The 19,293-nt window shown below is 53.8% G+C and overlaps 1 protein-coding gene across 3 annotated transcripts; it reads right to left on the bottom strand.

Moving 5' to 3' along the window:
- Positions 1-506: 506 nt before the first annotated feature.
- PIP4K2B (phosphatidylinositol-5-phosphate 4-kinase type 2 beta) lies at positions 507-19,271 on the bottom strand. 3 transcript variants are annotated; one of them, XM_039704631.1, is made up of 10 exons: positions 18,945-19,270; positions 10,437-10,534; positions 9,159-9,255; positions 6,564-6,716; positions 5,592-5,738; positions 4,801-4,839; positions 3,515-3,628; positions 2,424-2,685; positions 1,749-1,852; positions 507-1,113 (listed from the first exon to the last, which is right to left on the bottom strand). In XM_039704631.1, exons 1-10 carry the CDS (start codon positions 19,122-19,124, stop codon positions 1,033-1,035), a joined length of 1,275 nt encoding a protein of 424 aa, XP_039560565.1. In that variant the 5' UTR covers positions 19,125-19,270; the 3' UTR covers positions 507-1,032. The 3 variants fall into 3 exon arrangements, with proteins under 3 accessions (XP_039560565.1, XP_039560566.1, XP_039560567.1); XM_039704632.1 differs by lacking the exon at positions 4,801-4,839; XM_039704633.1 differs by lacking the exons at positions 9,159-9,255; positions 10,437-10,534 and having other exon boundaries at positions 18,945-19,271.
- Between the last annotated feature and the right edge of the window lie 22 nt (positions 19,272-19,293).

Consider the following 19,293-nt stretch of genomic DNA (forward strand, 5'->3'; position numbering starts at 1 on the left):
GTCAGGACACAGATTCAAGTACCTGTTGCAGGTACTTGAATACCTTGAATACCAACAGGTACTTGCAAGGGGTGGGGAAGGAAGACTGAATAATTAATTAGCTAATTAACACTGGCAGGATTGTGATGGTGACCTCTGAGCCCTTCCTGGCTGAGGAAGTGGCCCAAAATCTTAGCCTGGATCTACAGGTATAAAAATGCCTTTTTAAATTTTTTTTTTTTCTTCTTTAAGGAAATCTTCAGAGCTGGCCAATTAAAATCACCCCAGGTCCAAGCACAGAATGAGCTGAGGTTGGTCAATGCCTCTCTCATTTCTCTGCTTGTTTTTAGCTTTTAGGAGTTACACCTTTTTATTTTTTCAGACATCATCTTTGGTAGATGTTAATTTCCCTCATCTTTCTTGTAAATCAAGTGCAGTTACAAAAAAGTGGTTTGTTTTTTTTTCCTTTTTTCTTTGTTACTTTAATTAACCTAAAAAATATAGTGTCCCAGTCTGAATTTACCTAAAGTTCAGTGACTCCTCCTTTTTGTCAGTTATATTTTCCATCCTTGAAATGGTGAGCTACTTTCCTTCCAATTCCTACCGAGAGGGAAATAAAAGGGTTTGTTTTTTTTTCTTTTTCTGGCAAAGCCAGTCCAATAAAACAACAACAACAACAACACAAAAAACAAGGAGTGGTTTGTGAGTCAGGCACTGCTGAACTTGACCCCTTGGGGACAGTGCCACATGTGTCCCAGCCCCTCAGCAGAGAGGAGAAAACGTCACTGGGCAGAAAGAGCAGTAGCAGTGCTGGAACAATGCACTTGGCTTGTTTGGAAAAGCCCTCAAATCTGAGATCGGGGCACTTCTGGAACACCAAACCCAGAGGTGCAGCGGGTGCGGCACGGATGAGGATGGGTTTTGTCACATGGTGCCACACGTGCCCCACACGTGCCACAGGTGTGCCTCGGTGCTGCTGCAGTGTCTGTGCTGTCCCAGGTTGCAGGAGCCCCCAGGCTGCAGGAGCCCCCAGGCCTGCAGCAGGATGTGACCCTATGTCAGGATGCTGGAGATGAACTCGTTGAAGCGCTTCGAGTACTGCTCGGGGTTCACCGTGGAGATCTCAGCCCCGGCCTGCGGAGAGACAGCGGGTCAGGGGGCACAGGGGGCAAGGAGGGTCATCCAGGAGGGGCCAGTGTGGGCAGGGTGCTCAGGGAGGGGTCCGTGTGGGCAGGGTGGGCAAGGAAAGGGCAGGGAGGGGTCAGTGTGGGCAGGGAGAGGTCAAGGTGGGGTCAGGGTGGTCAAGGAGGGGTCAGGGCAGTCAGGGAGGGGTCAAGGTAGGCAAGGAGTGGTGAGGGAGGGGTTAGCATGGGCAGGGAGGGGTCAGGGAAGGGTCAGTGTGGTCCAGGAGGGGTCAGGGTGGGCAGGGAGGGATCAGGGAAGGGTCAGGCTGGTCAAGGAGGAGTCAGGGGGGTCAGGAAGGGCAGGGAGGGGACAGGGGCACAGCTCCTCTGCTGGGGAGGATCCATGGCCACCCTTCATCCAATCCATCCCTCCAGCACCTCCCAAACTGGGATGGAAATACAAATGATCCCAACCAACCACAGGGAAAACCTAACCCTGAGGAGACACAGAGGGCAGTGCTGAGCACGGGGGCCGGAGAATTCCCATCCTGGCAGGAAAATCAGTGTCAGGGGACACCTTCCCCCCCAGGAGATGCTGCAGAGCAGAAGCCCCAGACCCAAGAGCCCCCACTGGGCCAGGCTCACCCCGTGTTTCACTGTCTTGGCAGCGTGTGCAGCTTTCTTCTTGGTGTCATAGGGCGTGAGGATGTCAATGATGGCCATGAAATAAACCTCCTTCCTGGGGGCACCTGGGCGCACAGCAGGGGCTCAGTCCCCCTAGGCACAGCCAACTGCACCCCCACCTCCAAAAACACCCCCTGGGCACCCCCAGCTTCATCCCCACCTCCAAAAACACCCCCTGGGCACCCCCAGCTGCACCCCCACCTCCAGAAACACTGGGAAGAGCTGGTTTGGGGCAATTCACAGAGAAAGCAAAGGCAGCTGGAGGCTGCACAAGGGCAAAGATGCCTGGAGCAGCCCACCAGAGGCTCTCTCCTCATGCCACCCCTCTCCCAGCATCACTTGTCCCCTTTTAGCCACCACCAGGGACTGCCCGGCAAAGCAGGGACAGCCCTCCTGCTAGGCTGGGCTTTTCCCAAGCCCTGCTGGGAAGCTCAGGGTGGCTGCCAGGACAGAGGAATGACCTCAGGGGTGCCACCCTGGCTGCCAGAACTGACCCACCCTACTGAGCCTGGGACACCTCCCCTTTCCCTGCCCTCCATCCTTCCGCCCCAGTTCCCTCACACCCTCCCTGCCCTCCACAGCTCCCTCACAGCCCCCCTCAGACCCTCCCTGCCCTCCCCAGCTCCCCACACTCACTCTCGTGGCTCTTCATGGCGTACACATCCACGGAGGGGTCGAACTCCCCGGGCCCAAAGAACCGGGGGTAGTTGAGGAGGTTGCCAGGGCTGTCGGGGGGGGTCCCATAGGAGGAGATGGGGTTCCCCCCCACCAGCCCATCGTTCTCGCACTCCTCATCCTCTGCCCTCTCCTCCACTTCCATCTCCTCCTGCTCAGCCCTGTCCACGTCGTGGATGCCCACCAGCAGGCTGTAATCCATGATCTTCAGCTGGGCTAAAAACTGGGAGAGAGGCAGCAGTGAGAGCTGGCACCCTCAGAGCGTGGGGAAGGCTCAGCCCTTCCTGCAGTGCCTCCCTAAGGGCTGGCATTGACACACTCTGATCTTAAAGATTCCCACAATCCTGAACATGTGCAATGTATTATGGAGATTTGTCCACCAAAGGGTGGTTTCTTAATTAGCCAGTGCTGATGGTTTGGACTGGAGGAGCAATTAGGTCTACCTGTATTGTAACTGTCTATAAAAGCAATGGGTTTCTTAATAATAATATAATATAGTATAATATAATAAAGAAATTGATTAGCCTTCTGTGAATCATGGAGTCAATGCTAATTATTACCCGACTGGTGTAGGAATGTGCCCCCTGTTGATGGAGTGGCCAAATCATTTGTTTGCTTAAAAACAAAAAAATACCAGAAGTTTCTCTCCTCAATTTAGTAAAAAGACACCTTATAAGACCTTTGAGACTTCACCTCAAACCTAGGGCTACCAATCAGACAAAAGCCAAAAAGTCCCACCTAAGTAATTCACCAGAAAAAGAAGATAACAACGGAAATAATTGTTTTTGTAGAGTGTTTAGCAAGAGTAAGAACCTCCTGCCCCTACCTCAGTTTTTCTCTGAAAGAACTTGTGATTTTGCCTTTTATTAAAATTTTTTCTGTTTCCAACAGTACCTCAAAAGCCATCCTGCTAATTTAACACCATTCCAAGTAGCAGAGCTATCTCAAGTGTGACAGGTTCTCTAAGAGCTCGAGGAAAAACCCATCAGGCCAGGGGCCTGCTACTGTGACAGTGAGGGGAGATAGAGCAGAGCTGTACCCCAGGAAATTACCTCCACATCCCGCTTCAGCTTCTCAAGGAAGTTCTTTTTACTCTCTTCTCCAACATGCAGCTTCTGACCCTCATTCAAGAAGTCATTGTCCTTGAACGTTGGGAGATCCTTGGCCTGCAACAAAAAGCCTGAGGTGAAATTCCCCAGCCTGCTGCCAGGGGAGGGCTGGCACATGGGTGTGAGTGCAACAGCCCCTGCTCAGTCTGGGCTTCTGGGGTGCCCAAAGTCCACTGAGGATGGAAAGGGCATCAGGCAGAGCACAGGAAGTGTCAGGGAATCCGTGGGCTCAGCTGGACCTACAGGAAAACTCAAGGGAGACGTGGAGCAAGTCAGCTTTAAAAACTGCGCAGCTGGGCCAGGGATGCTCCAAGCAGCTCCCAGAATTGAAATGAAATTAATGAAAGAAATTAATTTTCTTGACCTTTGACTGCAGGGGAAAAGGGGTGAAGGCTTGGAGAAGAAAAAAAAACCAAAACAAAACGCCAAACCTTCTCTTCCTAAAGGTTTGAGGAAAGAAGAAAGAATTCAAGTCATGTTTTTTTGAGGGCTGTGCCTGCAGCAGGCCCTGAGGACTGTGGGGATGTGGGAGAACTCAGAGCCCCTTTGTACCTCAGGGTTTCAATTCTTAATGACACAGGAGCGTGGGGTGGCTTTGTGAGCTCACATGAACCCAGCTGCACAAGCCAGGGAGTTGGGGGCACTTGGGAGGGTGCCAGAGGATTCAGGGCAAATGGGAGTTCCCTGGCTGCTGGCTGGGATCTTTTAGGGCAGGCTGGAGCAGACTCCAACCCTGAAAATCCTACGTGCCAAACATGGACCAGCACGAGGTTTGCTGGGATTTCCATAGGGATTTCAAGGCAGCAGCACAGAAGTCCTGCAGGGCAAGGAGGCTCAGTCCTCAATCCCCCCACTCAAGCCAGGCTTAGCAATGTGCCAAGGATCTGGTTTATAAATCTTCTGGTGAAAGATCTACCCCTGACCTGCCTGGGGTTGGCACCCGGGGTGCTGTGAGGAAACCCTTCCATAGGGACAGCACTGCCCTCAGGTGGGGCTTGGTTCTGCTGGAACTGTCCCCCACTCCTGGCAGTGCCACCACAGGGCAGGGCAGGCAGAGACAGCTCCCTCCCAGCCTGAAAAGGGGGACAGGGTGAACTGAGGGCTTGGGGAACCTCCCCTGCCCAAAACCCCCATGAAAAAGGGAATGGAAAGGAAAAGGGAACTCAGTTGGATCTGTCTGCTTCCAAGCACCAGGAGAAAGGAAAGGCTGGCCAGGGATGGCTCCATACCTTCTCTTTATCACTTGCTTCCCTGGATACTGTTGAGCCCTAATAAATTAAAAAAAAAAAAAAAAAAGAAAATATCATTACTGCTCTCTGGGTCACATTCCAAATGAATTAATTGACACCATTTAATTTCTTCATGCAGGAAAACAATGAAAGCATTTTTAAGATCAGTGCTCAACCCCCTTTTGGTGATCTCCTGCGATGGGGGAATGGACCAACACTGAACCTCCATGCACAGCCTCCCAAAACCTGATCCCCTGAGCAGACCCCAAAGCCCAGGACCCTGCCAAGGGGGTTCCAGGCCCAACCCCCAGAGTTCTGATGCCTCAGGTTTTAGTTTTTATATTTTTCAGCTTCTGTGCTGCTTTAGTGTGTGGGTCTGGGCTCCATATTATGGGATGGTGAGCTCTCCGCACAGAGCAAGGAGACAAAACAATTCCTGCTCTAGCTGGGGACCAAGGACAAATGATCCAAATCTCAGGCCCAAGAGCACAAACAATGAAGAGAGAGAATCAAGAAGGATGGGACTGCATAATCTAAAGCTGGAATTGGACAATTAACTCCAATATGCAAATGGAGCAGAAGTTATTAAAGTGAGAGACCCCGTAAGTGGTCAACATTTTGCCACCATTTTGGTTCATTTTGTACCATTTTGGTTCACCTGGGATGCAGCCCTGGCTGGGTTCTTGTGCTGCCCAAGGTGGATCCATTGAGGAGATCCTTTGAATAAATCCCTGCTTTATTCTGTGATTCTGCCTGGCCTCTGCTCTAGGTCAGGCTTGAGAAGGCCTCACCTTCAGGTCGTACTTCCTGTGCACGGTCAGCCTGTGGCTGAAGACGTTCCTGGTGACCACCATATAGGTCTCCACCCCGTCCACGGTGAGCCGGTACATGCCCAGGAACTGGGGCAGCAGTGTGTTCCCGTGGCACTCCACGATGAACTGCAGGGAGGGACAACTGTGTCACACAAAGCCCAGCTCTGACAGCACATAAACTCGGTTAGGTGCTGCAGCCAAGGCACACATGGGAAAGGAAAGGAGGGTTGGAACAGCTCCTGGGGTCTCCAGGAAAGGAGTGAGGATGGGGAAGAGTCCCATTCCCTGAGCAAGCTGGCCCAAGTAGTGCCATCCTGCCCAGCACAGGGAGCTGGGACATCTCCAAGGTTCTTCCCAGTCCTGGGATTTTGTGACCCTGTGTGTAGAGCTGGGAGATCTCCAGGGTTCCTCCCAATCCTGGGATCCTGTGACCCTGTGTCTGTCCAGCCTGCTGTGACAGGCCAGGTGTCACTGGCACTGCCCAGCTTCACTTCTTGTGGTTATCTCGCTGTGCCTGGAACTCAGGGCCTGTTAAACATCCCCTTCAGAGCAGATAGGCTGGAACCAGCACGTGGACCAGGACATTTCCAGCTGTCCCACTGTGACTCCACTTCCTAACTCCCCTCCGGCCCCTCTGGAAGGTCTGAGGCAATGAATGAGGACCCTGTTTGCAGCTCTGATCTACCAGGGATCCGTAATTTATTCATACAAGGGCCAGGATGAGCTGGGAAGGGGCTCAGCACTACAAACAGCTGCTGGGTTGTCCCTCAGACATTTGTCCCTCAGATATTTGTCCCTCAGATTTCCATCCCTCAGGATTTTCATCTCTCAGACCCTAAGGACCCTTTTTCCCCACAAAACCTCCGTGCAAGCTCTGCCAGCTGTGAATCCAAGCTCCAGACCCCCAGCAGATCCCCAGGTGTGCACGGGGGGGCTCCAGACTCACCGTACCTGGTGGTACTTCTTGAGGATGTTGTGCATCTCTGCCACGTCCTCGCTGGACACGGCCTTGATGACGAACCTCCTGTCGTAGGTGGTGAGGAAACGCGCGCCGCAGCGGCCCTGGCTGTCGCTGTTCACCGGGGCGCTGCGTGTCACCGAGTTCTGGGGGACAGACACGGCGTGGGGACGGTGCCAGGAGCTGGCACCTCCCTCAGCAGCAGGGCCGGCCCCACAGGAGCCCCCTGAGCAGCCCTAGAAGCAGGGCTGGCCTCACAGGAACCCCCTGAGCAGCCCTAAAAGCAGGGCCAGCCCCACAGGTCCAGCTCAGGGCACCCACTCTGGCTGTGAACTCTGGGTTTGGGGCTGCTGAGGGTAAAACCCAATCGTTTAAAAGTCTGGATGTGTTTTTAGGGCTTCCAGCTGGCCCTGTGATTTGCTGGCAGGTTTTACTCCAACACCTGGGGTGTGTTTTTGGAAGGTGTTTTTTACTGAAGAGTTTTTAGAGGTGTAGGATACACAGGCCAAGAGCTCTCAGCATTTCCTCTCAGGGATTTAAGAACAGTCAGGATATTCCTAAGGCTTAAGGAAAACCAGACCAAAACAACCAGACCAAAACAACTGAATGGCCTGTTGGCTTTTCCCTCAAAAAGCAGCTTAGTCTGGCCAAAATCTCAGTGTTTGGGGATTCTTCACAGGTCATCCTGCACCAAAAGCCACCCTCAGGCTCTGCTATTCTTACTCCTGGACGTACAAGATGAGTATAAATAGCTTGGTTGTTCTTCTGGCAACCAGCAGCATCTGCCTTTAGATCCCTGTCTCCACCCTTAGCAACCAGACAGTGCAGCAGGGCTGGAAAATCCCAGGAAAACTGCAGAGCAGGACCAATTCCCTGAGCCACAACACCAGCTCTTTGTTCTCCTGCCCCTCCCGAGGCAGCAGGGCCTGCTGCGAGCTCCTCCTTCAGCCCCAGCCACTGCTGCTGTCACCTGTCCCCTCCACCTGCCCACAAGCCATTCTGTCAACCAACAACCTCTCACCAGTATTTCCTTATCACAGATAGGGAGGGCTTTGAAACACAGCAGCAGCAACAGTGATCCTTAAGTTTTCCAGCATTTCTGGGCTGGATATTGGGTTTCAGGCTGTATTATTCGGTTTTTTTTAGGTGACAGTGGCACTGCTGTGTCCCCCTTACTCAGCTCTGGCAGCAGAGGGAGCCTGCAGCAGAACCTGCTCTGAGAGAGAGATTTACCATGTCATGCTGCAAGTGTGCCCAGAGGTTTCCTTTCAGAATGAAGCATTTAAAGCTTTTAAAACTTTAATGAAGCAGGGGAAAAACTCTGCTGCTGCCAACGGCTTTAGAGAGCGTCAGGAAAATAAAGGCAAGCAGAAAAATCCCCTTTGCTGCTCGCTGACATTTGCAAAGGGGTCTGTGCCAGGCAGTTTAAAGCCCTCACCTCAAAACCACAGAGCTTTTCTTCTGGAGCTGGGAAGCAGAAATCGTGACCACACAGAGCATTACCAAGCTCCCAGCCCTCGGCTCCCTTTCTGTCACTCCCACCTCTCCCACAGTTGGGGTGTTAAATTCAGCCTCTTGGCTCCATTCCCACTCGAGCCATCACAGTTTACCCACCTGAATTTAGCTCAATTAATGTTTTCTGTTCCAGATGAGCACTTAAAAAAAAAAACAAACCAAAGCTCTTTTAAAGCTCTGAGAAGGGGGAAGCAATCCCTCAGAACAACAGGGGGAGTGTAAATGGTGAACTACACAGAGTATGGGTCACACCTGGGGAGGGTGTCATCACAAAGAGGTGTGACATGGGCATGGAGGAGGCAGCGTGGGACCAGCTGCTCTCCCCACCAGGCAGGGAGCACGTGGAGGGAGCAGGGAGGCTGCAGCACTCCCCCATGTGCCTCTGCAGTCAGTGTTCCAGGGGATCCCCTGGCACTGTGCCCACTCTGTCACCACGTGCTGGGGACACTCCAGCTCCCTGACACCCAGCCTGCCTGGGGCCACGTGGCCACCACGGTCCCCCTGGCCCTGCTCTGGGTGATCTCCCAGCCCTGAGCTGCCTCTGCTCAGCTCCTCGTGCCCAGGGCTCGGAGCTGGCTGAGGAAGGGTGGCCCTGCTGCAGCAGCCAGAGCTCTGACATCTCCCTGTCCCCAGTGCTGAGCCCAGCAGTGTTAACACCAGACTCCTCTCCAAGAAAATCAGTCCCTCTGGCATTAGGGGATGGATCCCAAAGCAGGAGCCACCTTGACACACCCAATTCAACAACACACTTGGCTGAAAGCAGCAGATTCACCTGAATCTGTACAAACACCACGGACTCGTTTTCCTCGCAGATATTCCATGCTGGATCATTGTTATCCTCCAGCTCCTGCCTGTCCACAGCCACCTGTGCCCCAGTTTCATGCCTGGGGAGCAGGGATCACCTTCCCCTCCTACTGCCCTGTGTTTGGCACAGCAAGATCCATTGCACCGCTGAGGTTATGGTGGAACCACTCAAACGCCAATTATAAACCCAGAAAAGCTGCTGGCTGCAGTTTGCAGCATGGTTTCTCTGCCAGGGTGGCTGCTCTGTCCTAGAAGAGAAGAGAGGGTACCTGGTAGTCCTGGTCATCGATCCCAAACCTCTCCCGGAGGTTGCGGAACACCAGGGGACAATACTCCTTGAATTTGAAGCGGCTTGGCAGGTTCTCCCTAGGGCAGGGCAGAGATGTCAGCAGTGCCACCCAATGCCACACTGGCTCCCCCTCCCTGCCAGCCCCCCAGGACATCCCAGCCCTGCCGTGCCCTCGGCAGAGCAGCTCCTTCCTTTGGATGCCCACAAAACCCATCCCTCCCAGGGAACTCTGCAGGGTCCTGGCTAACAGGGATGGGAGTGTGCAGCTTGTGTGGCTGCCACAGGGAGCCATCCTGCCTGTGCCCTCCTTGGTGGTTTTGTCACACTGGCACACGGCTGTCCCCGCACACGCTGTCACACAGCTGTCACTGCACATAGCTGTCACACGCTGTCCCTACACACACTGTCACATGCTGTCCCTGCACACCAGGCAGAGCTGCAGGAGCAGAGGGGCTGGGCTCTGGGTTCAGCTCCCATCACAGCACGAGAAGGGTCAAGGCCCCACAGACCAGCTCAGCTACAGTACCCAGGAGAGGAGGAATCAGCTCCAGCCTGGCTCTGCTGCCCCCAGGCACAGGACAGGGGACAATGACAACACTCCCTGTCACTGAGGGAGCTGCATCTGCTCCTCCCACAGCCCTGATCCTGCCCAGGGGGAGGAGCAGAGTTTGGTCCTGCCTGGACATAGTGGGTGAATTTGGCAGCTCCTTCTCAATGAGAAACCCTCGCAGTGACACATGGGGAGCTCAGATCTTCTCTGGAGAAGGGGGAGAGCAGATCCTGTACATTGGACGTGCCAGGAGAGACAAACTTCCCAATCACCTCCCACTCTGCAAAGCTGATCCCTGTGAAACTTGGGGAAAACAAAGGATTAATCAGGGAGCACTGCAGCCCTGCAGAGCTGGGATGGAGAATGCAGCTCTGAGCACCAGCCACAACCACGACTTCAAAACAGCTTCCAAAAATGGATTTTTTGGGAAAAGGAGACAGGAGTAATTCCAGAGGACTCCATGAGCACAGCACAGCTGCAGAGCTACCTCCTGTGAACAGTTTAATCCCTCAAAGGATGGCAACCAACCACCACAGCATATCTCACTGCAGACTGACCACACCATGGCCTGTCCAGGGTCTGGGCAGGGCACAGGGTATGGATCCTCCTGGCACTACTGCTGGGAACAACCCAGAAGGCCTCCCCCAGGCCAGCTGGCCTCACAGCATAGAGCTCTGACCACAGAGAGATTAGGAAGCTCCTACTTACTTGTTGAATAGATGATTGTCCACCTTAATCTTACTGTAGGCTTTAAAGTCATCGGGCATTAACATGACAGGGACGGGAACGTTGCTGAGCTCATTGATCTGCAAGAGAGAGGAAAGGGAGACTCAAAGCCCAGGCCCCACTGCCCTGTGGACCTGCAGGGATGCCCAACACCCCAGGGGATGGTTTGGGGCACCGTGACCCATCAGACAGAAGCAGCTGGGGAACACTGTGGTGACAGGCCACGATGTGAATCCTCCTGAGACAACTTTCCCATTCCACTGACCATCCAAGACACAGCTGAGAACCCAGACAAACCACAGGCCAAGAACCATCAGATTTTATGTTTTAACTACCTCCCTGAGAAAATGTTCCAATGTTGATCATTCCTGCTACAAACCAGGATGACCAAAGCCTTTGGTGCAGCCCAGCACAGCTCCCTGTGGATGCTGTTTCCATGCTGGCTGTCTCCTGTTGCTCCCATCCCACCTTCTCTGGAGGGATGAGTCACTCACTAGATTGTTTTTGTTCCTTAGTCATGAGTGGCAGCCACAGGAACATGGGGAAGCAGAAGAATGAATGTTCAGCTACTATTGTACAGGCGGGCTCGTGCTGCAGCATCCAGCAGTGCCAGCATTAATAATAACATAATAATAAATAATTCACCTCTGGACTGTGTCTGGCTGCCCTGCTCTAGTCACTGCAGTCACTGACAAGGCTGTGCCAGAATCAAGAGGTTTCTGAGATGCCTTTTCTGAAGACAGCCCCAGTGCCATCCCTCCCAGGGACTCACCACAGCCCCATCTCACTGAACTCCTGCTAACAGCCTGGATTCAGGAAGAAATTCCATCCCAGCTCTGTTCCCATGACTGCTGTGCCAAGCAGGTAGTGCAGGAGAGGGAGGCTGACAACGCTGGCACCAGCACGGTTTGGCTCCCAGTCAGCTCTGGGGACTGTTCCCAGCACCAAAACCTCTGGCAGGTCAAGTGACTCCCAGCACACAGGGAAAGCTGCTGGAAAACTTCCCTGCTGGCTGGGAGCAGGGGCCAGGCTCGGGAAAGGGATCCAGCTCTGGGATTCCCCATTCCCTGCATGCAGCAGGACACACAGCACTGCCCAAAGTGCTGCCACATCCCTGCTGGGCTCTGCAGGGTTCAGTCCTAGGGATGTGCCGTGAGCCAATTCCATGAAGCCGTGTTTATCTCACCCTTTCTCCATCGTTACCATGAAAATCCAGACCAGATTTAATACACGTCAGACTGGGAAGAAAGACGCATCCCAGTGCCAGGAGGGAAGGTGGCTATTTTCAGAGCCAGCCATCCCACACAACAGACAGAAGCGGGAAGCGAAGCGGCCACGTCTCCTGGAGGGAGCGGAGCTGGAGCTCTGCAAAGCCCTGCTCTGCAAAGCCCTGCCCTGCAGCAGGGGGCTTAAGTTTTAGCTTTTATATTTTGCCTTAAGTTTTAGCTTTTATATTTTTCAGATGCTGTACTGGATTAGGGTACAACTCTGAACTCCGTACAGAGTGTTTGTAAGCTCTCATCACAGTTTGATCAGATAAAACAATCCTTCCAGGCCTGAGAACCAAAGTCACCATCACAGCATCAGGCCTGAAAAGTATGAACAAAAATTAATGGGAGAGGGGGAGAGCAAACTGGGGGACTTCATTACCCGAAGCTGTAATTGGACAATTAACCTCTGATGTCCCAAAAAACTCATGACTGTCATCCATCTCAGGTGTAGCCTCTGCACTGCCCAAGGTGTATCTCTTAAAGCCTTTAATAAAAACCCACTTTATTCTCCAACTCTGTCTAGCCTCTGTTCTAGGTATCCAGCCCAAGGCATCACAGCACTGCCACAAACCCTGTGGGATGTATGGAAAACGCTGCACAGATGAATGAATGAACAAATAATGACACACATCCCCCACCGGCAGCATCCCTGAGCAGGGAGAGGCCGATGGCCCCCGGGTTCGGCTCAGTCCTGCATGGAGCCAATCCTTGAGCCAGAGGGGAGGGAAAAGGGAACAGACTCCAGGTGAGGAAGGGATCTCCCAGCTCGCAGCCACTGCAGAGAGCTGCATCAGAGTCCCACGCAGAGATTTCCCCTCGGGGCGAGGAGAAAACAACTCATCCTGCACCGAGACAGAGGCGCTGCCTCCAGCCACTAATTATTGCTGTCTGCCAGGAGGGGAAGCCTGACAGCTCCTGCCACACGCCTGCTCCCATCCCAGCCTGCTCCCAGCCCTCTTCCCGGCGTGGGGAAGGCACAAACAAGCCATTATCAGCTCCTTGCCGAGCGGAGGAAGGGTGCTGACGGCTGAGAGGGAACAGCGAACAGCGATTCCGAGGCTGCCTCCTCGCTGGCAGCAATTCAGACACAAATGTTCTGAGGCCTCGCTGGGTGCCCTCGTTTCTGCCACGGCACAAACCTCAAAGCGAGTGTGGGACCTGTTGCGAGGCTCCTGAGTGGCAGAAATGGTGCACCAGGATAGCTCTGGATCGTTTCAGAGGTGCCACCACTCCTCACAAGATAAAAGAGCCCAAAAAAATCCTCCCTGTGGAAGCCTTTCCCCCCTTCCAGCACAGCTGGATGGATGCTTTGGGATCTGGCTTTGGAGGAGACACAGAGAAGGGAGCGGTTGTGCTGGGCACCAAGATGTGGACGAAGGGCTGAATTTGGGATTCTGGCTCTGGAGGAGACACAGAGAAGGAAGAGGGGCACCAAGATAAGGATGAAGGGCTGGAGTGGTCATTTCTAGACCCAGCAATGCCCACCTGCCCTCCCTCAAGGCAGCTCTGGGGCAGTGGTCACTGGGCCTCTGTTCTTGGCACCAGTCTGGAAGAAAACACAGATTTGTTTAGTTTTGTTGCTACGTCGGGTTTTTTTAATTTAATTTTTTTGTTGTTTCAGCACCATGTGCTCCCACAGCAACACCCATGCCTGACACTTTCCCAAGGGAGAGGAACAAAAAGCCCCCACACACCTCGGGAAAAGGCTATCCCAACCCCACCCTTCTCACAGCATCCAGCCTCCTTCCCAAAGATTATCCAGCCAAATCCTGAAACACGAGGAATCCCTCCCAAAGGAAAGCCTGGCCAGCAGCACCTATCACCTCTCCAGAGAGATCTGCTCCTCAGGCTCATCCCGGGGGAATTTGAGCAGCCTCCTGGAGGGAGCAACGTGACAAACGCCTGGCACATGTTTGCTCTCTTACCTTCTCCCCGGGGAGAGGCGTGGAGCAGCAAATTAAATATAGCAGAGTGTGTGTGAGTGTGTGTCCCGGGGTATTTATGCTCCAGGAGGCAAGGTCACAGCAAGGTGCATGGCAAGGAGGTGCTCAGCTCACAGGGAGCACATTCCCAGGGATCTGTGCCCAAAAAGAAGGGCAAAACCCCAAAACTCTGCCAGGACCAGCATCTCTGGGGTTGTGGTACCAGGGAGATGCTGGGTGTGATTGTGGAGGAGACAGGGACAGAAGGCAGAGGTGCAGGAGCACCACAAACACATGCCTGGACCCTGACGGGCTGCTTTGGGCATCATAGCCACTGCAAGGCACAGGAGCAGCAGGCTGTGCCACACCTCTGCCCCAAAGTGGGGACAGAACGGCTCATTTGGAGCCCAGGGATTTGCAGCCACACCCAGAGTGATGCCGGTTTCCCTTAAGACTTCCAGCTTTTCAGCCCTGATCTGCCCTTGAATCCACTTCACTTTTTAGCCCTGATCTGCCCACAAACCCACTTCACTTTGTGGCTCAGACCTGTCCCCGAATTCCCCGGAAAATCAGCCCGGTTTTGCCCACCCCTCTCCTGCCCAGAGTTCTCCATCTCCCCCTGAGAGAGACCAGCCCAGGCCGAGAGCACAACCCAAAAGAGTTTTTTGTCTGTGCCAGCTGCGTTTGGCAGAGATAGGGCTGGGCTCCTGCCCCTCCCAGGGCAGACAGAGCCACAGCGGGGGTGGCACCACCCGAGCCCCACAGAGGGTTCGGACACGCCCCGGGGGTTCTCAGCGTTTCACACCGAGGCACAATCCAGACAAACCCGCTGGGACTGAGACCCTGCCCGTTTTTCCCTGGTTTTGCCATATCCTGAGAACAAAGGAGCACTTCCCGATGTCCAGAGCCACCCCACAAGGACAGAGGGATCAAAGCTGCCCAATTCCAGAGGAGCAGAGGGAAAAGCAGCTGGATGCCAACAAGGATCAGGGATCAAAAGCAGGAGTTGAGGGAGGGAAAACCTTTTCCACTGCCTAGACTCTTCATCCTCAGCACAATCCAGCTCTGCAGGGCTGCAAAAACACCTCCTCCCTCTCTGTTTGCCAAGCTTTTACTTCCTGGTCACTGGGATTCTCCAGCAGCACCACTCAGGACTCTGGGTTGATGATTTCTCTTTGCCACCAAAGCCAATTTCTTTCCCAATAAAAGCCACATCAATATTCCATGTCATTCAGGGACAGCTTTTGGGATGAACGGGCCAGGCATAATTTTGTTTCAAAACCTGACTGTAGCCTCAAAGTGGCAATTAGCATTAGTAAATTGATGGGAAAATGCGATTTGTTTACTAACAAGATGCAGCTGATGGGGTGTGTGAGCCCACTCTCAGGGATTCTGTACTACAGGACTTTGCTCAGGAAAATAAAGATACTTTGTTCCCCTCAAAGCTTTCCAATCAAGCATCTCCTGGAGTATTAGTTAAACTTCATTATGCACTGGGGAAGGAGGTGAAAGACACATGGGAAAATCACTTTAGCATGGAGACAAACGCACAGCTGTGGCAAAACTTCGCTGCTGCTTAGCACAGAGCAGCAACTGAGTGACGGTTTGAGGGAAAAGCCCTGTTTTCCATGAATTAGAGCATGATTAATCAGTATCCACACTAACAAGCCCCCGTGCAAGGCGAGGGAAGAGTGAATCTTGCAGTCAGTAATTCCTCTGGGGACACCAGGATGCTTTAAGATGGCAAAAAAAAGCATCCCCTGGTGAGAGCAAACCCATCTATTAGTGAAAAAAAGTACTTGGAAAGCTGCTGGGAAGGATTCCTGGCTGCACGACAGGGATCAGGCAGTGCCATCCTCCTGTCCCCAATCCTGTCAGCCTCAGGGTCACTGGGAAACATCTGTGTTCCCAGTTCTCTCACAGGTGAGCAGAGCTGATGCATCCCTTGGTCCAAAAAAGCTGAGGAATGGGAATATTCAACAACCAACACATGGTCACAGCAGTCAGCAGAAATGAGCAGGGAAATGAGCCTTGTTCTCCTTGCTGAACCACCCAGGAAAACCCTCCTTTCCTTTGTCCCCCAGAAAGGAAAAGGGCTCCTGCAATGGGGATTTGTACAGGAAAAGGGCTCCTGCAATGGGGATTTGAACAGGAGCTCCTGGATGAGCAGTTGGCAGCCAGGCCCTCGGTCATTCCAGGGACTGGCACGGCCCTGGCCATATGCTGCTCTCTCCAGAGGTCAATTAGAGCTGGGCTGGGAAGGGTCAGATCCAGGCTGTTCCCACCGTGCCAGGAACAATTTCTGGGATCTGAGTGTTTGATATGTGGCAGATGCTGCTCTGGCAGCATGGAAGGTAAGGCTGCAGAGTGGGGAGTGCCGTGCTCCATTCCCAGCACTGCTGTTTCTCTGGAATACTAACGAGCTCTGCTCCTGCTGGCACTGCTCCTGAGGGCTTGGGAGATGGCTGCTGCTCCAGCCAGGAACTGGAGCCTCTGGAGATGCCTTGGGCAGGATCCATGCAGCCAGCAGATCTCCCCATTCCCACAAGAAGGGGATGTTTGTGCCTTTCCCCTGCCAGCAGCCAGAGCCACTGGAATCTTTTCCAGCTGAGGAACCAGCAGCAGCATCACAGCCCCACAGACACAGATCCCAATCCCCTCCCTGGGATCCCAAAGCCTTCCATCCCTACAGACAGATCCACAGTCCCCTCCCTGGGATCCCAGAGCCTTCCATCAGCAGCACCTTACAACTGTTTCCATGGTTCCCAGAGCATCACACAAAACTGTTCATCGCTCCAGCTGGGAGGAGGCTGCTCCCTTCCAGAACTGTCCCAACTTCCCCATCCAGGGCATTGGAAACACACCTGGAGCACCACACACAGCCCCAGCCCCCAGGAGCTGCAGCTCCTCTCCCAGTGCCATGACAACAGCAGGAGAAGCTTCCCCAGGAACCATCCCCATGCCTGCTGGATTCAGGGTCTGACAGAAAACTCAGAAATTGAGGCTGAACCATGGTGGCTCCACTTTCACACAAGTTCTCCCCTCCCCTCAGTGGTTTCCTGGTCCAAAATTCAAATTGTTTGAGTCATACCACCCCCATTTGGCCCTGCTCACACTGGCCCCACCCCAATCCCAGTCCCAGTCCCAGTCCTGGCTGGGACCACCAAGATCACTCCAAAACACTCCAAACTGGTGTTCCAGAAAGCAGCTCCTGCTCTTGGGGTGCTCCTGATGCTCTCCAGAGCCAGCCCTGCCTGTGCTCAGCAGCCTCCTTAAGGCTGTTCCAGAATGGGAGAAGGGACCCACAGGGATTTCTGCAGCATGTTGCACAAAATGGTTGTTTGATTTCTCCATGAAAAAGTTCACCCCAGCTCCAAGCAATCTGCCAGGATCCTCCTGGCACAGCCCCGGGCTTGTGCTGAGAGCTGTTTTCCCCTCCTCCCACTGCAAGGATCCCAAAGGGCAGAACTCCATGGACACAGCCACAGCCCAGAGCCTCCTAACTCACCCATCCTTGTCCAAAGCAGCCAAATATTAAACAAATTAGAGGATTTCCCACAAAGCTTAAAGATATTCCCGAAATTATTTCCAATCCCCTCAGCTGGAGGCACCCAATTCCAATTCCCACCGAAGCAAGGCACTGGGATCATCTCCCAGCCACAGCTCACCAAACCCTCACCCCAATGTGGCAGAGGTGGGGGGATTACTGGGAAATCCTAAACGCCTTTCCAAAGGTCAGGAGGTCACAGCTGAACTGTTCTCACCCCCTTTCCCAGCCCCTCAGCTCCTTCCTGGCAGCAATTTCTTCCTAATACACATCCGATATAATCTCATTACCAGTTTAACGTCAGCTTGCCTTCCTCCCTCTGCCCAAGTATCTCACAGCCAAGTGCTCATGAAGTTACTCTGTCCTCATCCAGGGCCTCAAATTCCTGCCAGGCTCCTACTGCCCAGACAGCTACAACAAAGTAAAACACAAAAAAAAACCAACAAAAAAAAACAAACCAAAAACACCCAACCCAAACAAACAAACAAACAAACCCCACAAAAAAAAAAAAAAAAGGCCAACTGCCAGCAAACAAACCGTCACTATGAGGCCAGAAATGAAACTCGGAAAAATCCCACAATTTCCATTTCTTCAGGGCTGCTAATAGCACCACTGATCAAAGGCTGATTAAAGTCATTATCCTGCTTCCTGGGCAAGGCTGGGAGCACTTGGAACATCCTTTGCCTCAAAGCCAGCAAGGTGCTGAACCACATTTGGAAGCTTTTGCTCCAGCCAGGCAGGCCAGGAATGTGAGGAGGATTTTTAAAAAAAAAATTCTTGATGCGTTATTTGTTTCGGGAAAAAAATGAGTCCGAATCCCTTTCACTCTCTAGGAAACATCCACTAATCCACTGGACAAATAGGTGTGTCTGAGCCCTAGAAGGGGATTAATTGAGGAAGGGATGAGGCTTCTGGCTTCTTTGGCTACCAAGAACAGCACCCAGCAGTCACATCCAAGGATCAATCCTCATGCCTGCCATCATAAACTGGGGAGAAATTTCCAGAGAAAACACAGGGATGGTCTTAGGAATTCCCAGATGAATTCCCAATGGATCAGAGCTGAGCTGTCACAGACATTCCCAAGAGACCCTCTCACAACCTGGTCCGCGAGGAACTGAGGCCAAGAGGACACGCATGGCCCAAGTCCTGCAATCAAAGGGGACAAACCCCTCATTTTTGGGGGATGGAGATGGGAGACACATTGTCCAAGTGAGGCACAGCACTGTCCCCTGTGGGCTGTGACACAGGGGAATCCCTCACTGGGACAGTCCTGGTGGACACCCGGGGGCTGGCACAGGGGACAGGGCTGTGGGTGCCAAATTCGTGTCCCCCTCCATTGCCAGAGGGGGGATTGTGCCACAACAACATCGCCCAAAAAGGCATCAGTCCCCCTGGCCAGTCCCGGGAAAACGGATGTGGAAAAGGTGCCAGGGGTGGGGACACAGGGACGTGCCTGGGAGAGACACCCCGACCCGCGGGTCCCTAAAGCCCCGGGGGACACAGAACCAGCAGAAAGGGACCGAGAGCCCAGGGAGGGGGTGCATCAGGGCTGGGATGGACAGGGAGGGAAGGCTGGGATTCAGGAAAAAAGCAGGGGGGAAAGGCCCAGCCTGAGGGGGAGGTGGGAAGGGTCGGATCTGAGGGGCCGGGCATTGCTGAGGGGGTTGAGGGGACGAGGGCGCGCTCGCGGGCGCTGTGAGGGGCCCGCTCCCGGCTCTGAGGGTGGGGGGGCCGCGCCGCCCGCTCTTACCGTGTGGTTCGCCCCCCACATAAGGACGCTGAGCAGCGGCTCCGAGGCCCGGAACAGCTTCACCTTCTGGCACACGAAGTGTTTCTTCTTGGTCTTGGTCTTGCTGGCGCTCAGGGCCGAGCCCACGGCAGCCACGGCTCCCGCCGCCGTCCCCGCAGCCCCCGCGCAATTGGCGGCCATGGCGGACCCGACCGACCCCCTCCCCGCGCCCCCCTACCAGCGCCTCCGCATGGTTCCGCCCGGCCCGGCTCGCCCCCCCCTCCCGCAGTGGTACCGCCCGGCCCCGGCAGCCGCGGCCCGTTAAGCTTCCCCTCGTCGGCCCTGCCCCCCCCCCCGCTGCCGCCGTGGT

This window comes from Passer montanus, unplaced genomic scaffold, assembly GCF_014805655.1.
Source record: "Passer montanus isolate IOZ18808 unplaced genomic scaffold, ASM1480565v1 scaffold179, whole genome shotgun sequence".
Taxonomy (NCBI): domain Eukaryota; kingdom Metazoa; phylum Chordata; class Aves; order Passeriformes; family Passeridae; genus Passer; species Passer montanus.